The sequence below is a fragment of the Dipodomys spectabilis genome, unplaced genomic scaffold (assembly GCF_019054845.1).
Source record: "Dipodomys spectabilis isolate Male_0828 unplaced genomic scaffold, ASM1905484v1 ptg000499l, whole genome shotgun sequence".
Lineage (NCBI taxonomy): Eukaryota > Metazoa > Chordata > Mammalia > Rodentia > Heteromyidae > Dipodomys > Dipodomys spectabilis.
In genome coordinates this window covers 391,311-408,769 of record NW_024871176.1, presented here as the reverse complement: position 1 = coordinate 408,769, position 17,459 = coordinate 391,311, and the positions used below count along the sequence as shown (strand labels likewise).

Genomic DNA, 17,459 nt, shown 5'->3' with positions numbered 1-17,459 from the left:
TCTGCTTGCTATGGAAAAACAGTCCCACTGCCAAACATTTCTTTCAGCTTCAAACACTCCAGAGTGAGAACTCGAGCCTCAGGAAACAGGCCACAACCAATGTCTATCAAGTGCAGACTGGTTCTGAGTACCCAGACACTTCCAACCACTCCTCCTTAAAGCGACGTCCATCTGCCCGGGGCAGTAGGCCCATGTCCATGTATGAGACGGGATCAGGTCAGAAACCATATCTCCCAATAGGAGAAGCAAACCATCCTGAGGAAAGCAGGACAAGACTCCAGCCCTTCCCTGCACACGTAAGTAATACCACTAGCTTTTCCATGTTTACTATGTGCAACCTCACTACTCTGTTCCCTCTACTGAACTTGCAGAAGCTTGTGCCTCTGCTTTGCCAAACTGGGCTCTAAGTGTTGCTCTTGTATTTGCTATATTATAAAGGCCAGGGGCTGGGAAGGTGGCTCAGTAGTAGAGTGCTTGCCTCTCGCATGCATGAGGCCCTGGGTTCGATTCCTCAGCACTACATAAACAGAAAAAGCCGGAAGTGGCGCTGTGGCTCAAGTGGTAGAGTGCTAGCCTTGAGCTGAAGAGCTGAGGGACAGCACCCAGGCCCAGAGTTCAAGCCCCACAATTGACCAAAAAAATAAAATAATAATAAAGGCCACTAGTAGAGTGTCTTCCTCTTTACAAACTGCTCCCTTTAGAATGCAGAGTGTCTTTTCACATACTTCACGAGCAGATGGTCCCTGTGGTTTGGCATGCTAAGGCACATCCTGAAAGCTCCAGGCCTTACAACTTGTCCACACCTGCTGGGTTAGGCTCCACATCCTTGGCCTGCTCTTCCTGGAGGAAGTGTGGCTTCGTCATCTCATAACGATGAGGTATAAGGGCTCTGGATCCACCTTTCAAGTGTGAAACTCCAAAAACCATTCTGAAGCAAAGTCTCAACCATCTTATTTTACAATGAGTGTCATGTTCTGATGTTTTCAAATCATATTTCTTCAGGATGAATTTATTATAAAAATGTATTTTTGGCAAAATGTTACAGAAATTTTAAACTTTTTAAATGCTTTCTTCAGAGTGTCAACAGCTTGAGTGTCAACAGCTATTGTATGCATTTCAAAAATTATCAGAGTAAATGCAGAGTAAAGTATATATATGATCTAGTAAATTAAGCCTAGCTTAATTTTGTCAGACTTAAGAGTAGTGGAATTATAGTACTGTTGTATGTAACTGGGATTGCATAGTTTGAGCTCTTGAGATTGTTGGGGTTTAGCTTGGAAGGCAATTGTTTTGATGCATTTAGTGTAGTGAGAGCCTTTGAACTAAGTGAAAATGACCTTTCTTTGGTATAACTGAAAGCAGCTTAGGAAAAGCCACTTTCCTTAGCTCCACACTCTATTTCATAAGCACTTAGAATATAAGGGTGTCATTTCAAAGTTCTGTCACCTCTAAAGATTACAATGATAGCATATGCCAGTTAGTAATCACTTGTATGGTTTCTTGCTTCATATTGGTTCTGGTTGAAAAAAGAAATAGCAATTTATGCTAGCCATTAAAAAAAAAATACCAGTGATTGTAAGGAAGGTGCTAGGTGATACTGTTTCCTTTGAGGAAAGGTAAGCCTGTTAAATTGTGAACAATTTCCCCAAGGGATTAAACACCTCAAAGCCTGTGTTGTCTGAACATCATGGCTTCCCGAGTTGTAGTATGTTGTTTCCTTGGGTTCTTTTCCTGCAGCCAGGGTAGGTATTCAGGGGTTTGTTGGTTTTGTATTTTCCCGAGCCTGTTTCTCTTTCCCCTTCTAGATTGGGAGGAGTGCACTTGTGACCTCCTCTTCGTCTCTGCCTTCCTTCCCCTCCACACTTTCCTGGTCGAGGGATGAGAGCGCCCGAAGGGTTAAGTACACTCTGAATGGTCTGCTCTGGAGGAGGGGCAGAGCTCCTGGGCGCTTTGTGCTTGGGTGCTGACCCTCCTGTCCCTGTCCCTTGCTAACTGCCCTCTGTCCTGCATGAGGCAGAGCTTCCCTCCTGGTTTCTCACAGCACAGCGGGCACGCACTCATGCACACACGCACGCATACGTGTAGAGAGACAGCATCACTTCTAACCTCACACTGCTGATTTTCACATATTTAACAAAAGGTTGTAAATCATCTCATACCATTAATTCTGAGCATAATGTCTTAATCAAAAAATTAGCTGGCTGCTGGTTACATACTTGTCATAGGAAATATCTGTCCAATTTATTCAGAGCTAGAGTTAACATTAATATTGTTGTATTTGGGCTAACACAAAAACATACTTTTTGCCAGGTGCTGGTGGCTCATGCCTGTAATCCTAGCTCCTGAGGAGGCTGAGATCAAGCCCCACGACCGGCACCAAAAAAAAAAAAAAAAAAAACTTAAAAAAAATTTTTTTTTAACTGCTAGCTGCTAAACTCCGGAACCGGAACCGGAATTGGCACACTTAACCATAGTGAAAGAGTGCTGGCAGCTGTGAGCATCAGACTTGACTTGGATTGATTGGGTAGACCTGGCCTGCTGGGGCCTGCTGGATATGTGACCCACTAAGCGTCTTGAGAGGAGGAAGTACCACAAGCTTATTAAGCAGCTTCTCCTGCCTACCTTTACTAAGTCCTGTAAAGGGTCCTAAGGATTTAAGTGGCACAGTCCCTCTTCATAAAGGTAGTTGGGTTTTGTTTTTTAGAATGCTTTCATGTACAAAGAGAACATGTCTGCATGTATTTACCTGGGAAAGCTATAGAAAGAGACCAAGCTTTGAAGACTTGCATTCAGGTGCCAGCATAAGGTGTTTTTAATGATGGGAAGTTAAAGCAGAGAGGAGGGAAGGTGGCTGGGGCCACCTTTACAGACAAGGTGGGATTTGCACTGTACTTTTGGCCATTCCCTCCACACCTAGCAGTGATCCATTGCCAATGGCATGTAACAAGACCCTTTGGAGATATCTAACTGTACTTTGAAGTAGTCTATTGAAAATAATTTTTAGCCAGGTACTGGGGTAGCTTACATCTGTAATCCTGGCTACTTGGGAGCCAGAGATTGGGAGGGTTGAGATTTGAGGCCAGGCCAAGCAGAAAATTTCACTAGACCCTTTCTCAACTGAGAACTGGGTATGATGGCACATTATAGTTATCTACAGCTATCAGCTATGACCAGGAAACTAAAATACGTGGATCAGGGAGCAGGTGCATGCCTTACTCTGTCTCAGAAACAACCAGCACAACAACCATGCTAGTGGCATAAGATCCCAAGATCAAAATCCAGTACTGAAAAAAAAAATCTTGGCCAGGCACCGATGGCTCACACCTGTAACCCTAGCTACTGAGGAGGCTGAGATCTGAGGATCACAGTTCAAAGCCAGCTGGGGCAGAAAAGTCTGTGAGACTCTTATCTCCAATTAACCACCAGAAAACAGAAGTGGTACTATGGCTCAAGCGGTAGAGCGCTCACCTTGAGCTGAAGAGCGCAGGAATAGCACCCAAGCCTAGAGTTCAAGCCCCCATGACCAACAACAACAACAAAAAATCTTGATGTAGTAGTCCTCATAGCCTTGGAACTGAACTATAGCTAGGTGCCAGTGGCTTACACCTCTAACCATAGGTTTTCAGGAGTCTAAGATCAGAGGATCACTGTTCAAAGCCAGCTGTTCTCTGCCAGCTTGAGCAAAGAAGTGTGAATTGGAGACAGCTAAAGAACTAGACTGGAGGTATGGCTCAAGTGATAGAATGCTAGCCCTGGTATTGGCACCAAAAAACCCAAAAAGACAGAATAATACTAACAAAGTATCTCATTTGAAATTTTGTTAATGAAAGTTGAGCAAACCTTTGTCCACTGAAATTTTGTGGTATTTAAATTTATTTTTATTTTTTGGTAATTTCAAAAAAGTTCAAACCCCAATATGGGAGAAAAATCTTGCCAGGCCTGTTTGCTGAGATGACTTTACATAAACAAAAACAGTCATTTAAACAGATCAGTTGTGTTGTTCCTGACATCTTCATCACAGGTTCAGATTTTTATGGCATGTCTTGTATTCAAAACAAACTGCAAGTTTATTAAATAAACCGAACCAGCACCAGCCTATGAGGTAACTTTTCCATTAACAGCTTTGAGAGAGCAGTACTTTTAACAAGTAGCTCCTGGCTCTGCATGTTCACAATAATTTTCATAAAACTCAATGCTGGCTACACTGAAATCCTGAATGCATTTGTTGACAACGATGAAAGACTTCGCATGTAAGTAACTAATTTCCTGGGCAGTTGTTTTCTGTGCTTGAGGAGTATTTCCTGAGTACTTTCAGTTGGTACACAAGTTGTTACTCTTTTAAAATGTTTAAATGAAATTTGGTACTTTTAATCATTGTGAATAATGTGTTTCATCTGCAATTATCAAATCTCTATCAAGGAAAGTAAAAATATCCACTATAAAAATTGGGAACTTCATGAGGCTGAGGCTTAAATATTTACTAGTTGAAGGCCAGTCTAGACTATATATAGTAACACCTTGTCTCAAAAACTCCAAACAATGGGGTTGGAGATTTAACTCAGTGGAAGAGCACTTGCCTCTCAAGGTCCTGACTTCAGTCTGGTCTTAAAAACAAAAAAGTAGGGCACCAGTGGCTCATGCTTATAATCCTAGCTCCTCAGGAGGTTGAGATATGAGGATTGCAGTTCAAAGCCAGCCTGGGCAGGAAAGTCTGTGACATTCTTTTTTTTTTTTTTTTTGTCGGTCGTGGGGCTTGAACTCTGGGCCTGGGCACTGTCCCTCAGCTCTTCAGCTCAAGGCGAGCGCTCTACCACTTGAGCTACAGCGCCACTTCCGGTTTTCTGGTGGTTTATTGGAGATTGGAGTCTCACGGTCTCTCCTGCCCAGGCTGGCTTTGAACCATGATCCTCAGATCTCAGCCTCCTGAGTAGCTAGGATTACAGGCTTGAGCCACCAGCGCCCGGCCTGTGACATTCTTTTCTCCAATAAACCACTCAGAAAACTGGAAGTGGCTCTGTGGCTCAAGTGTAGAGTGCTAGCCTTGAGCTGAAGAGCTCAAGGACAGCGTCCAGGCCCAGAGTTCAAACCCCACAACGGCCAAAAAACAAAAAAAACACAGCTGCTGTTGGCACACACCTGAAATACTAGCTACGCAGAAGGCTGAGATCTGAGGATCATGGTTTGAAGCCAGCCTGGACAGGAAAGTCCATGAGACTCTTAGCTCTAACTACCAAAAAGCCTGAAGTAGAGCTGTGGCTCAAGTGGTAGAGCCACTTGCCGTGAGCAAAAGAAGCTCAGGGACAGCATCCAGGCCCCTGAGTTCAATCCCCAGGATTGGCACCAAAAACAGACCAAAAAAAAAAAAAAAAGAAAGGTGGAATTTGAGGGCAGTTAATTCTATTTTCTAGATTCCCTCCTGCTGGAACAGCTCTGAGTCACTTTTACAGTTTATTTAAGTGCAATTTTAAAATAAATTTGAAAGGTAAGAGGGTTTGGGGGTAGGGGTCTGAGACTATGTCCAGAAGACCCTCGTCTCACCATCCCTGTACTGAACCATGGACCATGAACTGATGGACCATGGACATGTGACCTTGTGCTCTTTCATTCAAGCCTCAATAGCTAGCAGCCCCCTGACTCACCTATAAAGCCAGATCAAAATCAGGCAACTAGTGAAGTAGAACTGGTTACAGGATTTAGCTTTGTAAACTCCTCATCTGTCTCTTAAGACAAAACTTTTAATCATTTGCCAGGTAAATTTGAGCAGTTAGAGAATTCACATTAAATTTTAGTGTGTCCTCTATAATGTGGATGGGGATTAAGTAGAACATCTCCAGGATGCATGAAAAGCCTCAGCAGAAAGAATGAGTCTCTGCCCTGGGAGGAAAAGAGAGATGATAGGAAGAGGAAGTAGAATGTGGGCTGGGGCTGGCCAGTACCCATAGGACTTTGAGAAAGCCAGAATGCATTATCACTTAAGAACAAAAAGTCAGACCTTCTATATCTGTAGACTTTCTGAAACTGAGTTCCTCCCATGGCCTCTGGATGAGACCCCTTGTTTTTCCAAGTGCTTGAACAAAGCTCTTCTCTCATAGAGCCTTAGCTCTATTTTACTATGATGTCTGCACATTTTGATTAACTGGGATTAAATTTAAAGTATAGAGCTGAAAAGTAGCTCATACTTGTACTTTGCAAGGTAATCACTTCTAAGTTTTGAGTCAGCTTATACCAGTTTCTTTTCTAGTTGAAAACAAACTCAAACATAGCTAAAATGAATGCTGAGGGAAAAGAGTTTTCACTAAACACTATAGAACTAAAACAGTTCCCTTCAGCAAAATGTGTTCCCTTTCACACTTCATTGGTAGTAGTGCTATCATTTGTCCAAAACATTTTTAAAATGTTGCCTTTAAATCTATATCCCATTTTTGAACCTGTACAGTTGTTTTGAACACTGTGTTAAGGGGTATTTTTGGACACAGATAAAAGTGAGTTATACTCAAGTATAATGGGATCATCCATTCTGGCTTATAAACACTATAACCCAAGTGCCAGTTTTCTTGATACCTCCCCAAAACTGTCTCTACACATGTTCTTTGTGTTTTAAATAGTGGCAGTAGGTCTGGGAAGGTGGCTCAGTGGTAGAGTGCTTGCCTAGCATGCATGAGGCCCTAGGTTCCATTCCTCAGCACCACGTACACAGAAAAAGCTGAAAGTGGCACTGAGGCTCAAGTGGTAGAGCTCTAGTCTTGAACTGAAGAGCTGGGGGACAGTGCCCATGCCCAGAGTTCAGGCCCCATGACTGACATAAATAAATAAACAAACAAACAAATAGTGGCAATCACCTGAGCCTTGGGCACTGAATATTGAAATCTTTGAATAGGCTCTTATTCCGCTGGCTTTGTGTCTTCCATGGCCAGCCAGTTTTTGTGGTCCTTCCTTTCTTACCTGGGGATAATCCAGATTATCTGCAGGTAACTTTGATCTCTGAAGGTCTGTGGTCAGCTAAGTACTAGTATGTTTGCTTATTAACTGCATCTCATTGTGTTATAAACTCTATATTCCTTTCAGAACTAAAGGAGACAGCCTTGCATGCCTGTGTCAGTTTATTAGTTTGTACCGAGGATCTGTTGATAGATTAACCTCTGATCTAAGAGTGAAAAGGGTTTCCAAGTGAACTCTGGGTATGAAGGTCATGTAACCTCACAGGGAATGCTGCTCTGGGACAATTCTGAAGTGTCTCATGTTCTAAACTCACGGGGGTCCCTTCTCTTTCTTGTAGGCTTCCAGGCTGGAGAAGCAGAACAGCACACCTGAAAGTGACTATGACAACACTCCCAATGACCTGGAGCCAGATGACATGGGGTATAGCAGGGAAAGTGTGCTTGAGAACAGGCTGTGGAGTGCCAGACACCTGCCAGGCCTTGGCCACCCATACCCTTGGTCCCTATTTTCAGACTACTCAAATGTATATTTATAGTTTAGGTCCTTTCACTGTTCATTATTGCCACAGGGGCTTTGTGTCCTTTTGTTGTTGTTATTGTTGTTGTTGGCTTGAATTATGGGCCTGGGCACTGTCGCTCAGCTCTTCAGCTTAAGGCTAGAGCTCTACCACTTGAACCACAGCCCCACTTCCAGTTTTCTGGTGGTTATTGGAGATAAGAGTTTCATGAATTCCTTCCGGGGCTGGCTTTAAACCGCAGTCCTCAGATCTCAGCCTCCTGCGTAGCTAGGATTACAGGCATGAGCGCCTGGCCTTTGTGTCCTTTTATTGGGATACTAGAACTGTCTCTAGATACCTAGTGTACTCAAAAGACAGTACTGTATTGTTTGTTTTGTGCCAGTACTGGGGCTTGAACTCAGGGCATGGTTGCTGTTCCTGAGCTTTTTTGTTCAAGGCTAGTGCTCTACCACTGAGCTACACTTTCACTTCTGCTTTTTGCTAGTTAATTGGAGATAAGAGTCCCAAGGAATTTCCTGCCTCCACTGGCTTTGAACCTCAGTCTTCAAATCTCAGCCTCCTGAGTAGGATTACTGGTGTGAGCCACCATTGCCCAGAATACTGCATTGCTGACATCAGTTTACATTGTACATTGATGCCCCCCCCAAATGGGCTCAACTGCAGATGAATTATTATATAATAACATACCCTCCCTACTCTACTTGCTCTCCATTTTCCCCTCTTTGTCCTACGCAAGTGAGTTGTAGCTGCTAGTTGGTGAAGTAAGGCCTTTTGAGCTTGCTGCTAGACAAGATAAACAATAAAAATGGCCTATTGGAAAAATGGCCAATGGAAAAGATGAGCGCCTTAAAACTGAGGTACACCTCTTTACCGTTCACAGGTCAAGCCGGAAGGGAAGGCAACGGAGCATGGTATGGCCAGGTGATTGCTCAGTGCCAGACTTGGCAGAACCCCATATAAGCCCCATGCTCCCCAGCACTGAAGATGTCATCCGGAAAACTGAACAGATCACCAAAAACATACAGGAGCTCCTAAGAGCAGCCCAGGAAAACAAGCATGACAGGTGAGGGGCTACAGTCCTGGCCCGGGAAAAGTGCATTTCTGCTTCAAAAGGGGTGCTGCTCAAGTTCTGAATGGGGATTACTTTCAATTTGCTGGCTTTGAGGCACATGAAAACTTAACAAATATGTAAGCTTGCTTTTATTTGTTTGGATTTTTTGTCAGTATGGGCCCTGAACTTTGGGCCTGGGCACTGTCCCTCAGCTCTTCAGCTCAAGACTAGCACTCTACAACTTGAGCCACAGTGCCACTTTTTCTGCTTGTGTGGTGCCGGGGAATTGAACCCAGAGCCTCACGCATGCAAGGCAAGCACTCTACCACTGAGCCACCTTCCCAGCCCCTTGTTTGGATTTTTTACATGGTATTTTTGTTTTCATTTTATGAAGCTCAGAAAATAGGTGCATCTAGAAATACATCTAGATGGTAGATCTAGATAAGCAATTCTCTGTGTATTGAGGACAGAAAGAACCCTAATTCTCAAGGGTTGCCCTCAGCGAGGGATGGGTTGCTGAGACAGACTGAGTCATGAAAGGAGCCTTATCTCTTCCTATCTGGTTCCCTTGGGTATGGTGTGGACATGAAGATTTGGAAGGCTCCCTGCCTTCCCATAAGGAAGGACTGACCCCTGCTCTGATGGATCCTTTTGTTCTCCAAGAATTCTGCTAAGTTGTGAACTGATCTGCATGGCATTCTAGCTTTCCACAGTGGATCTGGACAAAAACATCGTCCCATTGGGTCTGAGAAAACAGTTACTCACCCAGGCACAGTGTCACTCACTGTTCACAGCTTTCTGCAGTGTAAATAGGACGGTGTTAAAGTGGTCGGGCCATGAATGACTCCTTCTCAAGTACTCCCCACTTCACAGTGTGTTCTTTTGATTGTCCACAGTTTCAGAATTGCTGTGCTGCTGTTTCAAACTAAAAAGGTGCTTAGCATACATTGTATCCACTCTGAAATATATGTATATTTCCCCTAAGGTTATAGTGCTCGGTTCAAAATTATGGTTTTAAAACCAGGATTGATCTAGAAAATTTTTTTTTGGGGGGGGGGGGGGGTCCGGTCGTGGGGCCTGAACTCTGGGCCTGGGCGCTGTCCCTCAGCTCTTCAGCTCAAGGCTAGCGCTCTACCACTTGAGCCACAGCGCCACTTCCGGCTTTTTTTCTCTTTGCTTATGTGGTGCTGAGGAATCAAACCCAGGGCCTCAGGCATGCAAGGCAAGTGCTCTACCTCTGAGCCACCTTCCCAGCCCATGATCTAGAGAATTTATATCCTATAACTTGCTCAAGTTGTGTTAAAAATCTCTGGTTACTTATAGATCCGAGATGCTGTCATTTACAACTTCATGTTGTACGAAAGCCTAGATCTTGAAGGTGCAGAAAATTAGCCCCATCTGCTGCTTGGCAGATGAAAGTAAAATCTCAGTTCTTTTCTCAGCCCAAGTCAGATCACCAGGCATGAGTAGAAAGAGGCTGGCTATAAAGGGAGATGTGAGCCTTGTGTATCACTGCTGTGAGGAGCCAGGCTCCAGCACTGTCACCAGGCTAGAGCTGAGCCCTTTTCTCACTTCTGTGTGTCTAGGGCATTTTCTCCTCTCTGAGTTTCAGTTTTCTTATTTGAAAAAAAGTGAGTATGAGAGTGATCCGACCTCACAGGACTGTGGGGATGTTACAGGGGGTCTGGTCCCTGGAGGACCAGGCTTGTGTGGAAGGAAGCATGAGGCCAGTCAGTTTTTTAGAGCTTGTCAATATATGCTGATGGCGCTCTTGGGGACCATAGATAAGTGTCACAAATATGTGAAGCAGACCTCAATGTTCTCCCTTTCCAGGAGGTAAAGATTTTCATCCCTAGCAACTTAGATATCTTTGAATGAAAGGAATTTACAAGTGGCCATTAGTTAAATAGCACATGGGTATTGAAGGTCGGCTCCACTTACAAGAGAAAAATTTCTTTAGTCTTTTTTTCGTGTTTGTGGTCTTTGGCATTGAAGTCCTTGGCTATTTTTTTTCTATTTCTAGAAATTAGGAAGATGAAATGTGAGAAATAAATGACCAATTTAAGGTATGAATGCCTTTATGGACCATTTTGTGGCTTCACCTGGCTAATGCTGTAAACTGCCACATTTCATCTTTGGAGACTGTTTTATCAGGTTGAAGGAACTTCCATGAAAGGATGAGGACCTTGCTTTGAAATGTGTACCTTCTGTAGGTGTGGGACACCACGCAGTCAGGTCCCTGCCTCAGCATCCTGGACTTCATACATTCCTGTACAATAAAGGAACATAAGAGGAATGTGTGGCAGCCCCTGAGAACTCTGCCTCCACATCGTTCTGTCTTTGAGTGATCTCTCTGATACTTTGCAGCTATACTCCCTGCTCTGAGAGGATACATGGCGCTGTTACAGAAATGGCAGTCTTGTTCCCCAAAGTAAGTTGCTTCCTACTCACTCGCTCACTCTAGAGCCTTTAAGAAAACTGCAAGAAATGTTTTTATGGTCTTTGATATTACCCTTTCTATAGTACATAGGTTTTTAATATGCAAATAGTACTATTTAGAGCTTTATTCTACATGAATATTGATTAAAATAAGGATGTACCAGTCAAATACAAAAGGCAAAGAAAGCATGAATAGAGTAAAAAAAAATAATTTGGAATATGTCGTCTACAAAGTTAGTTTTTAAAAACTTGCTCAAAATAGCATGCAGTAGTGGTTACCAGAGTATACTTTGGCCTTTGAGTCAGCTTATTTCTTCATCTCTCATACTGTGGGCTACCAAGCTAGCAGTCTTTCAAACATCTCTATTGAAAGAGTGCAGCCAGGCACTAGTGGCTTACGCCTGTAATACTAACTACTCTGGAGGTTGAGATCTGAGGATGGTGGTTCAAAGCCAGTCTGGTTAGGAAAGTCCATGAGTCTCTAACCACCAGAAAACTGGAAGTGGCGCTGTGGCTTAAAGTGGTAGAGCGCTGGTCTTGAGCAGAAGAGCTCAAGGACAGCACCCAGGCCCTGAGTTCAAGCCCCCTTCCCCCTGAAAAAAAACGTGTACTGCAAGATTGCCTCTTTGTAGGGAACAACTTGAGTTATTTTCAGGAGTAGGCTTCCCTTGCTGCCAGATGTCTACCCTGCAGACTATGGTAAATGACTGTGTTTTTCTGTTTAGAAACCCAAATCTGACACGGTGAGGACTTCCCTTCGTTTACTGACATCCAGTGCCTACCGGCTCCAGTCAGAGTGCAAGAAGGCCCTCCCAGGGGAATCTGGCTCACCCACAGACGTGCAGCTGGTCACCCAGCAGGTCATCCAGTGTGCATACGACATTGCCAAGGCGGCCAAACAGCTGGTCACCATCACCACCAAAGAGAGCAACAGCTGAACACCGGGGTGCTGTCCCTTCTATTTTCTAGGCTTTTTTAAGTCCGACTTCAAATTTCAACATGGAACTCTTCAGATTTTTACAAGAACAAGCATTTAATGACAATTTAAGAAAACTTTTTAAGAGAAAACTCAGTATTATTTTTGCATGTTTTCTAACAAATTTTCAACTATTAATTTAACCCACTTGCCTTATTTTGTGCCTGTTTTCCAGTTAAGTTCCTGGAGTTGTATTGTCAGCAAGTGTTGAGATCATGAGCATATACATTCAGAAATAGTTCCATCGCTCAGAGTTTGTTAAACTTTCCCATCCCTTAAAACTTCCAGTGTATGTGTAAAACTATAAGTGGGATTTTTACTAAACATTTTCTTGACAAAGTTGGATTTAAAAAAAAACAACATTATCTTTTCTCTAACAAGCATCGTGCAATAAGTGAATTTTCCAACCTACTGCAAAATCTCTTTAAGTTTGGGGTATCTCCAAGCATGTATGTAGAGAAAGGACTTTGCCACTTTCTAAAAATAGTATAACCACCTCTCGAGAGGAAACAAGGAATTGTTCCATTTTGTATCATGTTAAGTGTTCTATTATTTAACTTTTTAAAAAATCTTGGTTTTTCTATCTGTTCATATTTTACCCTTTTCCTGAAATTTCCCTAGAGTCTGTAAAGCTTTTGTCACATCATGTCCCATTTGACCGTATTCAGGGCAGGAGCACAACCCATCTATCCACTGTCAAGGGTTCTGCCCACTGTCTGCCCCAAACCGGACAATTCCGTCAGTCTATCCATAGCAGATCTCTATTACCCATTCATTCACATACTACTGCCATAAACTGACATTGTATTGTACCTTTCATCCAAACACCTTTGACCACTTACAGCTTCCTCATGTGAGCTGCTTTTTGCTTGTCTCCTCATCTGTAAGGACCTCTTCCAAGGTAAGAGACAGTCATCTGAGTTTATCTTTATCTAACTTTATCTCCTTCTTCCCCCTATTCCTTCCCATACCCTTCTGGTACTTAGGAATTACACATCAACTTTCAAGAATTCCTGGAATGCCCTAATGGTGTGTGTGTAGCATGCATAAAGCCGTGGGTTCCATCCCCAACACTGCAGGAAAATAAAAAAAAAAAATGGTTAGGGGTAGGTAAACTGTGAAAGAGCAGAGGTTGACTGTGTGCAGACTTATTTAATTTAGCCAAAGGCCCTTTCTTGTTCTGAATGTTAGGCACATTCCTGTCCCTGCTTATTGCAGTAGCTTTGTATAGCTATAACTCAGTCCCTGACCTGGTTGACCAGATAATGTGCAGAAATGAAGTGAGCCAAACACATAGCACAGGCACAGAAAGCAGTGCAGCAACTCCCCCACTCCTTTCATTGGTAGAAAAACGTCTCTGGGGTTGCCAGTGCTTTGTTTTTTGTTGTTCTGTTGTTGTTGTTTTTTTCTTCCCAAATGACAGCAGTAATCTGGACACTTTTGGTGTTATCTTTTTAGTTAGAAATGTTTGCAGCCAGTCTGGATATGGCCATAGAACAGGCACAGGTAAGCCATGGCCTGTGGGCCTCACAGCCTCTGTTGTGGCCTACATAAGCTGGTCAGTACCAGGGCCTGGCTTCCTCTGAAGTTACTGTCAGCTCTCTCTTTACCTATAGATTTTAGTCTTTGTGAAGAAGTCAAAGTGAGGAGTACTTGTCACCTCACTGTATGCAAATGAGCCTTTTTTTTTTTTCACAAAACTGACTTGTAAAACACTCCTATAGCTTAACTGCTGTTGTGAAAGTAGCACCAAACTGTGGTGTCGAGTTTATTGAGTTGTGGTGTATGGATACTCCTGCCAGTTTGGCTACACGGGAGGTAGTGTGGGAAAGTCCCATATCCCCTGAAGTCTTGTCCACTTACCTGTCCTCACAGCCCCAAGTGCCACATCACTCCTAGAAGATGCTTTCTACAAGGGTGTCCTACCTTAAGCTCAAGCACTATCTGATAACCTTTTCTGCATGCTTCATGAACCTGCTTTGCTTTCTATCAGGCTCGTTGGGGTTCCTGGGGAAAGCCCAGGGGCAATCCTAGCCTCTAGGGGAGGAAGAGGCTTCTGGGAAAAGGTAAAGCAGTCTTTCCTGAACACTAGAACCTGCTACAGTATGTCATTGTGCCCTGAGAAAAAAATCAAAGCACATAGGGATCACAGACTTTCCAGCATGAGAATACAGTTTTCTTGGTTAACTCACAAGTCCAAACCCCAGGCCGAAGTTCCCATGTGGAGTGACAAGCAGTGGCAAGAGGGGTGAGAGTCCTTTGGGCCCTGCATGGTTCTGTAGCATATTCTGAAGCTGGGCTCAGAACTTGTCTGAACATTTGTCTTGGCCACCCTTGCACAGGGATTCCATAGCCTTGTACAAGCCAGCTCTACATCCTGTCAGATTTTTTAAAACACTTTATTCTTGATTCTCCATTCCTGCCACATGACTTGCTCTCTAAGCTGATAGGACAGAGGTGCACTTTATGAACTGACACTGGGCCCCACGCTCCTTTCCCCAAAATCATCTTCCATCTCGGAATACAGATAGTTCTAATTTGCCAAAGAACAGTGGATTGGGCCCAAAGATCAAGTATAGTATTTATGCAATTGGAACTGTAAACGCACAAGTCAGCAGCTTCACTCACAGAACTGAGAGCGGAACTAGCATGTTTTCATCCTTGACACCAGTCTTCCTTTTCTTCCTTGTCCTGGTTGAAGGCAATCCTTGTTCTTACAAAAGAAAATGCTGCATAGGAAAAAATGAGATGCCTTTTATTCAAACGTGTTTATCTGTGTCACTCATTATTCTGTACTTATCTCTCATTTTTATTGTACATCCTATTCCTGTAACTATTGTACCCTGTGTTGTAAAATCGTTTTGGAATTTATGCCTCCTAGTTATGCAATAAACAGGCTCTGTAAGTGTCATTGTGGTCATGTGCCTCTTGCCAGCTGGTAGAGACGTTTCCAGTACTGAGTGGAAGTGTGGGAGGAACTCTCACATAACCTCATCTTTTTTCTTCCTTTTTGTCTGGAGGTACTGGGATTGAATTGAGGGCCTTGTACTTGGTAAGCAGGTGTTCTACCACTTGAACCACATCTCCAGCCTGTATCACACCATCTTTAATTAGATAGTGTCTAACTTTCCTCTCCTTTGGAGCTCCCAGCTTTCTATTCCTTTATGCTTGACATGTAGGGGGATTTTTTGGACAGAGTCTCACTTTGTGTTAGTCCAGGTTGGTCTTGAATTCTTTTTTTTTTTTAATTGTGAAAATACCATACAGAGGTGTTACAATTACATAAGCAAGCATTCAAGCATTGTTGCTTCCTCTGTTTCCCCTTACAATCCCTCCCCCCCTCCCCCCCTCCCCCAGTGCTTCTCCCCCTTCCCCCAGCCTTGAATTCTTGCCTCCATCTCCAGAGTGCTAGGATTGCAGGAAGTCCTGCATTGGGATACTAGTTCTTTGCCTTGGGTTTTTTTGTTTGTTTTTGTCGGTCATGGGGCTTGAACTCTGGGCCTGGGTGCTGTTCCTCAACTCTTCAGCTCAAGGTGAGCACTATACCACTTGAGCCACAGCACCATTTCCAGTTTTCTGGTGGTTAATTGGAGATGAGCTCATGGATTTTCCTGCCTGGTCTGACTTTGAACCACAATCTTCAGATCTCAGCCTCTTGAGTAGCTAGGATTAGAGGCGTGAGTCACCAGCGCCAGGCTTTTGCCTTGGATCTCTATCCCAAGCCAGTCCAGTATATGTGCCCTTACCCCTTTCCCAGCAAGTAAGGAAGTCATAGAATTAGTTCCATCTGTTAAGACCCTTGAGTCTATTTTCACTTTTAGAGAAGGTCTTGTTATACAGATGGATGTGTAGATCTGGGCTTGTCAGGGCCACCCACAGGCACCAGCAGTCTTCTTCTGGAGACTGATGGCTTTGGCTCTCTTCTTCCAGATGGAAAGGGTGGGGTTAAGGACCCGACAATCTCAGGGCCTTTTCTGAGCAAGTAGTCTGGAGAAAGTAGAGCATCTTTCCTGTGTGGTCCAGCTTGTCTGGGGCCCAGAACCAGCAGCTTACTCCAAGGCAGCCTCCTGGGCAGGGCTTCCAAGGATCCTTGCAGGGCTGCTGACTTCACAGCTCCGATGGGCCTGGAACCACCATTTCTAACTTCCCCACACTATTCCTGGACCCAATGCTGTAGGTCAAGGACCTCACATGTACTTTTGTACTCTGCTTTTAAACATGGTTTTGAAACATGAAATAATCATTTACTCTGTGCCAAGCACACAGGATCCTGTGAAGAATTGTTTACTTCCATCTGACAGGTGAGGAATTAGACATATGAAGACGTGACATCCTGACTCAGGGAAGGTGAGTCTCAGTTGCTGTTGCTGTAGTTTGTCTCAGTCACTATCAGGAAGTCACATAACAAAGGCTCTCTGATAAAGTGGCCTCAGAAGGTCAGGAAGCTGGTTGCCATGATAGCAGGTGGCATCACAATGGCCTCAAAGTCCACGACCCTCTCAAATCTTGCAGGGGCAGGTGAGCAACTGCTCCTGTGTAAACAGCTTTCACAGCCCTGTCAACCTGTGCCCCAAAGCCTGGGGTTCTTGTGCTGAGTCTAGCTCCCCCTTGAGTCCCTGGCAGCTGGACCCAACCAGTGCCCAATGAGGGTCTGACTGAAAGGATGCTCGGCTCTTTTGCCCATTGGCTCAAATCACCAGAGCAGCGTCCATCTGTGGGCTTCACAAAGGGCACTTCCCATAGAGACAGCTTGCTGACTGCTTAAGAAGGGAGCTGAGCACACAAGAACCAGAAGCCAGTCCCTGTGGTCGACATGCCAAGGTTACCTCTGCCAGCAGACCTCGGCTGGAAGCCTGAACCATTCTGGAGCCAAACTATAGATCACACCATCTTCTTTACAGGTATATGTACACAGGAAAGCAGGTCCCCAAGGGCAGGGCTACCTGGAGATGAGGTGGGTATGAAGCACTGCTTCAGTCCCCAGTGAACCCCCAACTTTTCTCCACACTAGTCCCTGCTTTCTAGGTCCCTGAACACAGGTTCAGCTTGCTCAAAACTTGGCCCCATTTCCCTTCTAAAATGCAGTATCTCCCCAAGGACTTTAGGCCATCTTCCTCTCCAAAATCCCTCTTAGCCCTTCCTTCCTTGAACTCCTCCTCCCCTTCCCCTCTGGTCCTCTCAGCTCCCTAACACTTCTCTTTCCAAAGCCCAGGTGATTACTGCTCACTTTGCTAAGGCCTTTTCCATTTGTCACAGTCCTGTAAGCCCTTCTCTCTCCCAGAACACCTTCAAGACAATGACCTTTTGCAATCTAATTTGGTCTTGCTGTGTGCACATATGAGGCCTTGTGCTGTTTTACTGTTCCTGTCTTCCAGCCAGCCCATACATCTTGTAGCCAGTTACCCTCTTTGCAAATAAGGAAGCTGAGGCTCTGCCTCCAGTGCCCAAGTCGAGCTGGGGCAGTTCAGAGCATGGGGTGTTCTCTCAACCACAAGGTGCTTCAGACATGAGCAAGCATCCATTCATCCAACATGAGC

At 44.2% G+C, this 17,459-nt stretch overlaps 1 protein-coding gene across 8 annotated transcripts in view; it reads left to right on the top strand.

The window, feature by feature from the left end:
• Positions 1–14,833, top strand: part of Git2 (GIT ArfGAP 2) — a 53,106-nt gene extending 38,273 nt beyond the window's left edge. For 5 of the 8 annotated variants that reach the window (XM_042669563.1, XM_042669559.1, XM_042669562.1 and 2 more), the window contains 6 exons: positions 48–296; positions 1,806–1,895; positions 7,277–7,359; positions 8,337–8,519; positions 10,875–10,938; positions 11,672–14,833. In XM_042669563.1, coding sequence (XP_042525497.1) covers positions 48–296; positions 1,806–1,895; positions 7,277–7,359; positions 8,337–8,519; positions 10,875–10,938; positions 11,672–11,884 — 882 coding nt within the window. In that variant the 3' untranslated portion in view covers positions 11,885–14,833. Of the gene's footprint in view, positions 1–47; positions 297–1,805; positions 1,896–7,276; positions 7,360–8,336; positions 8,520–10,874; positions 10,943–11,671 lie in introns of all 8 variants that reach the window. The other 3 variants (XM_042669565.1, XM_042669561.1, XM_042669564.1) reach the window with 2 other exon arrangements.
• The last annotated feature ends 2,626 nt before the right edge of the window (positions 14,834–17,459 follow it).